Source organism: Xiphophorus hellerii, chromosome 9, assembly GCF_003331165.1.
Source record: "Xiphophorus hellerii strain 12219 chromosome 9, Xiphophorus_hellerii-4.1, whole genome shotgun sequence".
Taxonomy (NCBI): Eukaryota; Metazoa; Chordata; class Actinopteri; order Cyprinodontiformes; family Poeciliidae; genus Xiphophorus; species Xiphophorus hellerii.
This window is the reverse complement of record NC_045680.1, coordinates 16,951,881-16,960,971: the sequence shown is the minus strand read 5'-3', so window position 1 is coordinate 16,960,971 and position 9,091 is coordinate 16,951,881. Positions and strand designations below refer to the sequence as shown.

At 40.7% G+C, this 9,091-nt stretch overlaps 1 protein-coding gene and 1 non-coding gene across 2 annotated transcripts; one reads left to right on the top strand and one right to left on the bottom strand.

The window, feature by feature from the left end:
• Nucleotides 1-1,380: 1,380 nt before the first annotated feature.
• On the bottom strand, nucleotides 1,381-1,452 carry trnae-uuc (transfer RNA glutamic acid (anticodon UUC)). The gene has a single exon. It is a non-coding gene; the product is annotated as a tRNA-Glu (tRNA).
• Nucleotides 1,453-3,520: 2,068 nt separating this feature from the next.
• On the top strand, nucleotides 3,521-8,122 carry LOC116726511 (diencephalon/mesencephalon homeobox protein 1-A-like). Its single transcript, XM_032573275.1, has 5 exons — nucleotides 3,521-3,770; nucleotides 5,481-5,639; nucleotides 5,812-5,990; nucleotides 6,069-6,528; nucleotides 6,639-8,122. The coding sequence occupies exons 2-5, from the start codon at nucleotides 5,486-5,488 to the stop codon at nucleotides 7,055-7,057; spliced, it is 1,212 nt and encodes a 403-aa protein (XP_032429166.1). The 5' UTR covers nucleotides 3,521-3,770; nucleotides 5,481-5,485; the 3' UTR covers nucleotides 7,058-8,122.
• Nucleotides 8,123-9,091: the final 969 nt, after the last annotated feature.

Below are 9,091 nucleotides of genomic sequence, written 5' to 3'. Positions count from 1 at the left end.
TTAAAAGCAGGCGTCGAGCACGGGTGAGGACAGACTTAAAGGTGAATGGCCCACTAATACACAGCCAGAGGACTGCTAGTGGCAAGCTGCTTTGTTACTCCAGTCACACAAGTCCCACTGAAGCAGTCAATTCTGAACCATGCATCAAAATGATTAATTTCACCCAAATGAGCACAAGCTAACCTTGGCTGCGAGCAAGAGCTGGCCACAGCTGCTGGAATAAAACCTAATATATGCGGAAAGTTAAAGAAAAAGTTAATGATAAAAGTTAATGAGCTCAGAAGGCAGAATGCATCAACTTTCTTCTGAAGTTGGAGAGTTTCAGTCTGAGCCTTTTGAGGGGTAAAATTACAAACTAGCACGCATTATAAACCTGATTAAAACTGCAGATGATTTATAAATCCCAGCAGCTTCCTCGTCTGAGCGTTGATTTATTCTGCCAAAGTCCTGATGCAGGGATAGAAGTTTGGAGGCAAGGGGATGACTGAAGACGTTAACTCAGATCTAAGCAGAGGCTTTAACAAGATAAAGCTTTCAATGCAGCCAGAGTGAGGAGAACAATGAGCATCCAAGAGAAATCCACCAAAATCCGAGAGTTATGAGCAGCGCTGAGGATCAGAGGCATCGAAAGTATCAAACAAAAAAAGACAAAAAAAAACACTGCCAAAAAAACATTGCATAATTAACAACAAAACTATCAAGTTATGTGTAGAACATGAAATTGTATTATTTGTTTTTGAGTTGAATGAAAAAAGTAATAATAAAGATAAAAATGCTGGTACTTAATGAACAGTTTTTAGTTATGTAATAGTGAAAATTTGATAGCATCAATAGGAAGATTGACAACTATTTAATTCTCCTTTGCAATTAAAAAAAATTTAACTGAATAAAGGCCCTAGAGGTTAAGAAAACAGGATCAGATGTTTTGGTGGTATAGAAATAATGGTCAATACTGCTATCAGCTTCCACTGGCAACTTAATAATACTTAGGTGAACATCTTACTCTACTGAGATTAAATGTAAAATATCACACTCCACCTTTTTTTTTTTACTGAAAGGTATTTAGAGTTTGCTAATTTTAAATTATAATCCAAGATAATCAACATACCATTAAAAACACATTTTGTCCATTCATTGTTGCTTTTCTATCTATATACTAAGGAGAAAGTTAATCAAAATTTGCCTTGTGCTACATTTCACCATAGTTGGATCTTGACTGTTGTCCAGAAAGAAGCTTAAGGTTGGGTCCAAAGTCAGTCCCTAAAGACTTGTATCATGCAGGTTCTTCTCAACACAGCTGATGTTTTCTGCAGAACTTTCACAAGCTGAAGAGATAATTAGAGCAGCTGTCCAGCTCAACACTGATGATGCAGGAAAAGTTTCCCTGACCGGGAATCGAACCCGGGCCGCGGCGGTGAAAGCGCCGAATCCTGACCACTAGACCACCAGGGACAACTAAGAAACGTATTCAGGCACCGTCAAAGGCCCGCCATACTGATGCGTGGCGATGAACTTGTTCTAAATGTATTATTCTGAATTATTTTTTTCTGAAGCTATACGATTTTAAGCGCTTAATCCCGTTCACCTCTGTACTTTATTTTTACGAAAAGAAGAATAATCAGGTTGTTCCTTATTTCTTGGTCAGGAAGGACCGCTGCTGCTGCTGCTGGCCTACAAAATCCTTCTAAACTGGGCCTCTTGACTCCTTCATTGAAAGCCTTGAGCCACGCTGGACATTAGGCCGCATTAGGTCGCGTAGGAAAGCTGATTTAAGGAAGAGCAGCTGAGAGGAATTCCTTCTCGCTTTATTTTGCTTTAGAAACGGTTCCCACAAAGAGACACTGCTCAGATTTACCTCCAGTTTAAGTTCTTATGTCCATCGGTTCACAAGTTAATCCAATTTTTCCCTCTTTAGGCCCAAATGCGAAGAAGCTACAGACAACAAAAAGGGAGAAGAAAACATTAAGTGAACAAAAAAAAAAAGGAAAATGGAGAGAGAAAATATGTGTAAATAAATACTTGTTTGATTTTTTTTAGGTGACTGCGTTAAAAATAAAACAAAATTTTGGGATTGCTAACCACTTGTTGCAGCGGCCATCTTTAGATTGTATGTTTCTAACACGTTGCGAAGCCTTCCATTGGGCTGATAAAACAAACAACAAAAAAGAAAATACCATATTACTTTAACTGAGCTGAGTAGCAGCTCAATAAATTATTTTCACACACACATCACTTTCAGGAGTCTGAGATATCGGGATTGAATGTCTAACCTCAGCCTCCCTTCTCTTCTCTTCTCTTCTCTCTCCACCTGCTTCCTTCTCTCTAAATTCAGCAAAAATATGCAGGCTTTACATTAAAAGGCTACTTTCGCTGCCCTTAATTCCAGCCTAAACGGTTTTTCCTCGCAAGAAGGAATCTTTTCTAAAAAAACCTCGAAAAAGAAGGGAGGGTGGAGGGGTGTATTATTGTTTTAATCCTCTTAGCAGCAGTCATTTTAAGACATTTTTTAGAGGGGTGAAATGGCGTCTTGTCTACCCAATCCTAACCCAAATCCCTCCGGGGCCCGGGGAGCTGCTGGAGGCACAGCAGCAGCCCGGGCTGCCTGCATCTCTCCATCTCAGCCGCTTTCCCACAAAACTGCGCGGAAGCTGCGAGGGGAAATTAAAAGCACGGCATTAACCCGAAAGTGGCCGATCCGTGCGCACTGCTAGAGCGCATAAAGGCCGAACCTGAGCCTAATATTTGCATATCATTTAATTACCACGCGTGTGACGGATCTTTTCCACTGAACGCGAACGTCTCATTAGATTTACGCTAACTCAAAATTAGACGCTTGATGTCGGAATTTAAGACTTCTTTAACTTTTGACCATAAAACGAATCTAATGCTTAATACATAATTTGTGTTGATTGGCAATTATGTTTTTATATTTAAAGAAGACTAATAAAGCAAGTTGTACCTGTACAAGATAATTAAGAAATGTAACGAATTAAAGCGAGCGTCAGCAGTTTTATATTGGACCTCTTTGTTTTTATAATATTACTTTTTATTGTTGTCAGATGTCCTACAGATGCTCTACTGTAGTTTAATATAACCGTTTTACTGTAAATCCAAATGGTTAGAAATAACATTTTGATAAAAGGATAAAAGGTGACGAGTTGGAAAACATCAGTTCGACACTTGCTTTTCTGAAAAAGAAAGAAAAAACTATCATAAAGACAGGCAAGTCATTAATCTATTTAGACCTATGCATCTATTGATTGATTTATGAATTCTCAGTAAAAGTTGTTTACATCTCCAAAATAGTTGCATTTATCAATCAGCAGGATAATAAAAAATAAATACTTTTAAAAAAAACAGAGATTTATGTTTTCTATCAATTTATCTGTCTTGTATAATCAGCTCAGATGTGGTGATGTTAAACTGGGGGTCCACAGACAGGGAGGTGCACGCCTCGGTAGGACAAAGAGGAGGAAAGCGACGTGATTGGCGCACCAGTCGGAGCTTCCGTGCGTCCCCGGCGACCCCACCCGGAGCGCTTTAAAAGCCCGTAGATGGCAGCTCTGCATCCTCCCCATAGCCACAGCAAAGAGAGAGCGGACAGCGGAGCGAAGCGCATGCAGCAGCGGACTATCCTCACGACATCAAGCCGAAGGAAAACCGGGAGCGAAGAAAATGAGAGGGCGGCTGCTGAACTTTGGGAAGAAGTAGTTTGATAAGCGAATATTTATTCCGGCGGAAAAACCTCCAAATTGCGCGGAGAAAAAGAGGTAAGGTGTTTGCTGAATCAGAGTTGATGCTGTGTTGGTATTTATTTTTTTTCTTTGATGAATTTGTTCAAGCAAAGTGGATTATTTACACCTTTAAAATGTCGCTCTTATCAAGCAATTTTATTTCAGGGAGAAAATAAATCTCCAAAGAAAAAAAGAAAAAAAAGAAATGTGACGTCAGTTTACAGATGTTAATGAAACTTTTAATAGCTGTAAATTACACCCAACTCTAAAATGATCTCGCACTGTTTTAGGTTGATTTATTGCCTGTTTTTTTGTTAACGCCCCCTATCATTTTAGCCTTACATCCCAACCCTTTAGAAATAAATAATGACGCTCAACTGACGACTGCACGCTGAGCTCGGGCCCCGAGGCGGTTCTTTACTAAATGCAGCATAACTCATAAATCCACGGCAATAAGCATAATTAGGCTATAATCAGAGCCCGGGGCTTCGTGACATTGTCCTGAAAGAAGAGCATTGTGTTACATTTTACACGCAGATTGGAAGAAAATTGAACAGATTAAATAATTCAAGGCAGGTGTGTTTTTAAATTTCCCTCTAGACCAATTGCATAAAATAAAATAACATCGAATAAAAAAGGTAAATAAATACGAGAAGTGGTATTGCATTAGTCCAGTATTTCTTTTAAATCACATAGTCCCACGAAGCGCACGCATGTGGACCACCTTTCACGCGTCAGGGCTGATGATAAATTAATAGCCTTGTAAAGTTGAAACCTATCTGCAGACGCATTAAAAAAGGGACCCCAATAGGGAATCCTGTGCATAATTCTCTGACGACCCGTCACGGTTTGTCCCGTCAGCCTGCAGGCGTCTTAAACTGACCTGGGACCCGCCACAGATTGTGATAAACGTCTGGTCAAGACTGTCCGGGAGCTAAGACGGAAAATAATCTTTTTTTTTTTTTCTTGCACTTTATATCAATCGCAGACTGCAGATCTGATAGTCAATGAGTTCACAAAGCAAAAAAATAATAATTATTGAAACCTTTTCACTCTGAACTCCCCCCCCCACACCTCTTCCGGTCACTTAAACTTGTTTAAATGTCGGAGAAGAACACACGGAAAATATTTTATTATTATTATTACTATTCAATTAAATTTGAACTATGCCAGTAAACTATTTTAGAACATTGATAGTATAATAATAATAATAATAATAATAATAATAATAATAATAATAATAATAATTCTTATTTTTAAACTAAGGTACAAATAAACTTTTAATTAAGGACACATTTTACTAAATTCATTTTAGATTTGATCTAAAATCACAAATAATTTTTTAAAGAAACATGCCGTCTATCCGAGTTTTAAACCACATATATGTGTTATTTCAGGCCATTAAAATTTTTTAGTTTTTGGTAACTAGATCAGTTTGTTTTTCTTGTCAATATTTCCTGCATTTTATAGAATACATCCTGAAAACTTTCCTTATTAAGAATATTCTTCTTCTTAACCTAGATCTATTTAAACTCATCAGAGATCATCCTTATTTACTGTCTGACCAGGCATATATTAAAAAGCGCCTCCATTTAACTTGTTGACTGTTGAATTTATTCAGTTCCACGTGTTTAACAAAAAATTAAAAAATTAAAAAAATTCCAAAATGTGCATTTTAATAGTAAAATGTTTTAATTGAATATCTGTTGAGCAAAAAGCACCAACAGCAGCTTGTCCTCTCTGCAGAAGCCATGCAGCACTACGGGGTGAACGGCTACTCTCTGCACGCCATGAATTCCCTGAGTGCCATGTACAACCTTCACCAACAGGCGGCGCAGCAAGCGCAGCATGCACCTGACTACAGGCCCTCAGTGCATGCGTTAACCCTTGCAGAGAGACTAGCAGGTAAGAATCAGTTGCACATTTTCTCATTTTATATTTCTCACTTTGTTACAGGCTTCCCTTGTTTAAGCAACATATTTACCTACACCAGGAGCTCCACCTTCCCCCTTGACTTATCAGTCCCTTGAATTAAACTGGTCATGTTTCTTCTTTCTCAACGGTTGTACATTTCAAGACATTATCCTTGAGGCCCGCTATGGCTCCCAGCACAGAAAGCAGAGGCGCAGTCGCACAGCCTTTACCGCGCAACAGCTGGAGGCTCTGGAAAAAACCTTCCAGAAGACCCACTATCCTGATGTGGTGATGCGGGAGCGCCTGGCCATGTGCACCAACCTGCCTGAGGCCCGTGTGCAGGTAAAAAGAGGACGTCCACGTAAAGGCATAAAAATATGATTTAGTTTTGGTTGTCTAATTTATTCATCCACCTGCCAGGTGTGGTTCAAGAACCGCAGAGCCAAGTTTCGCAAGAAGCAGCGCAGTCTCCAAAAGGAGCAGCTACAGAAGCAGAAGGAAGCGTCAGGAGCTGGTGAAGACTCACCAGAAGACTCTAAAACAGACCTCACAAATACTCCTAACACCACCACCAGTACCACCACCGTGGTTCCTGAGGTCCGCAGTCCTCCTCCTCCTCCTTCGTCCTCTTCATCCTGTCACTCAGAGTCAGAGCGGCTGGCCGCAGCACGGCCTCAGCCGGGAGAGATGAGCGTGGAAGTCAATGTCACGTCCCCAGAGCCATCAGACAGCGAGTCAGCAACAGAAGATAATGCTGAGCGAGAGGAGGAGGAAATTAGTGGGGAGTCTAGGGTAAAACTCAGGGAGGAGGTGCAAGCAGACGGGTCTATCCAGGCAGGAAGGAGCTCTCCGTTCTGCAAGAGACTCAGTCCCACATCAGGTACAAACATCAATTAAACTAATGCGATTACTTTTGAGATTGATTGGTTTTAATTTAAACAATAATTTAAACAACAAACTACAAGTTCCTGTTCCCTTTCTATCTTTCAGACTCTCCCTTGAGCTCCCCCGCCCTGCCCACCTCCAGCAGTGTAACCAGCGGGCTGGTTCAGAGTAACTCCTACGCCTCGTCTCCCCTCAGCCTCTTTCGACTGCAGGAGCAGTTTCGGCAGCACATGGCAGCCACAAACAATCTGGTGCACTACCCATCCTTTGACATGAGCGCACCGTCCTCCCTGCCCTACCTGGGCATGAATGTCAACATGCCTTCCCCACTGGGCTCACTGCCCTGCCAGTCCTACTACCAGACCCTATCACAAGCCCAGCAGGTGTGGAACAGCCCGTTGCTGCAGGCGGCTCCAGGCAGCCTCCCGGGAAGCCTCAACAGCAAGACTACAAGCATCGAGAACCTCCGGCTAAGGGCCAAGCAGCACGCAGCGTCGCTGGGACTGGACACGCTTCCCAACTGAAGAACCTGGCTGCATTTCAAGCCAAAAATCCAACTTTTCTTTTGACCTCTCAAAGTAGTTTCGTGCATCCAAGAAGATTTTCTGCAGAAGCCCAAGAACACATCAGTGTTACCTCCAATATGATCACAAGATGTTTTGCTGATCAAATGTCTAATGTCCATACTAATTTTCAAGTAAAAGTCACATGAACTGCTGATGTTTAATTTGCATTGTGAAAACCAGAGTTCAGTGGTTAAGAGGAGAAAAGAAAGCGTTCACAAAATAAACAAGCTGAGCTAAAGTAAATACTTTGGAGGACCTACCTCAATATGGATTGTCAACACACAATTTCCTATTGCCTCATTATCATCATCATAGTCATTCACCTTAAAGACAAGAGGAATACATTGTCTGGATGGAGTTAAGAGATAACAATCATAACCATCCCTTCTTGACGGTAGATGAGACTGAAGAGGATGTTGCTTTCATCAACTGTGAAAGGGCGACTGTATCAGCTGGTGCACACCATCATCAAGTCAGGACAAATATTCTTCCCAGTGTTCATCTGAGATTTTAAAATATCTTGCAACTTTACAAGATCCCTTGAACGTAACATGTGCATGCGTGAGATTCTCTTAAGCTTGGCTTGTATAGCCACCCAACACAGCTATCATGGAAACAGAAAAAGACCTGACACCACAAAACAAAGGTTGGGCCATTCTCTGAGACCTGCTTGTTCGAAGGCATTTTTCTCAACTTGGACTAAATAGAGTCTTGTAAATAACCCCCAATGCTTACCTCCATCTGACTGGTTTCAAAGTAACCCCAAATCAACATTCGCGCAAAGGGTTTTGGAGAAAAACTAAAAATTCTTTCCCAATTATAACCTCGAGCAACCACATAAATAAAATACAGGGGAAAAGTTGCCAACCTTTTTGTGCTTGCCAGTGGCTTCGGCAGAAAGAAGCAAATGGTACATCTCTGTATTATATATCACTGTAGATGAAAGACATGTACTTGTCAGTTGGTTAAAATATGAGTAATTTATCTGTTCAGTACAAGAGAATAAATTGTAAATGAAGTGTTCTCTGTGTCGTTGCTTGGAACTTTGTGTTTGGATGCATTCTAGTTTTCTAACTCAGTCAGATCTTTTTAAAAAAATTATTTGAGGCATCATTAGAACGAGAAAAAGCATTTTCTTTGAAGAAAAAAAAATCTTAGATTACTTCTGACTCTTTATACCCTGTTTGTTGAAAAAATTACCATGTACAAGAAGAAGTTATCATAGAAAAGTACCAACGGTGAGACGGTTGTACTGTTCTCTTGCAGCAAGAGGTTTCTGATTTGAATCTCAGCCAGCATGTTTCTGCAATGAGTTTGTGGGTCGTCCCTGGACACTTTTTTTCCCCAAAGTCCAAAACAGGAACATTAGTTTAATTGACTTCTCTTAATGCTAGTAAGTGCTTGATGATTTGTCCTGTACTTCCTGTTGATCTGTGATGGACTAACCTGACCACTGGAATTAGGCACCAGCCCCCTGCAGCGCTTATCAGGAACGAGTAGGTGTGGGTACAGAGGGAGGGAGGGAAAGAGGGAGGGAGGAAGGAAGGAAAAAATCAGGATGGATGGATGGACGGACGGACGGACGGACGGATGGACGGGTGGATGGATGAAAAAACCAACAGGGGACTAAAATTAGCTGCTTCCAGCCCGGCTGGTTAGAAATTCAAAAATCCAATCTTTTTCTGATAACTTTACCCTATTATACCTAAGTGTCGCTGAGTTGTGCTGACGACACTATTTAGGGTGAATGTTTTTACAAAGTAAAGAAGTTAACAATTTTCTGTGTCATTGGCTTAAAAGAATAAAAGAACAAACAGAGATGCAAAACTCATATTGTGTTTTCTACAATATTTTGAGGCATGTTTCTAATTAATTAAGGCTGGAAGTAAGCAAGAGAGAGCAAGACTATGTAAAAGTATATGAAAGAAAGGACTTGGAAAAGCTTGCAGACTGTTGCACCTCTCACTGTTAAGGTAAGGCCTTACATTCTCT

Coding starts and splice junctions, on each gene's coding strand:
- LOC116726511 (XM_032573275.1), top strand. CDS start 5,486: ATGCAGCACTACGGGGTGAACGGCTACTCTCTGCACGCCATGAATTCC. Junction 5,640..5,811: donor CCTTGCAGAGAGACTAGCAG/GTAAGAATCAGT, acceptor GTACATTTCAAG/ACATTATCCTTGAGGCCCGC. Junction 6,529..6,638: donor GAGACTCAGTCCCACATCAG/GTACAAACATCA, acceptor TCTATCTTTCAG/ACTCTCCCTTGAGCTCCCCC.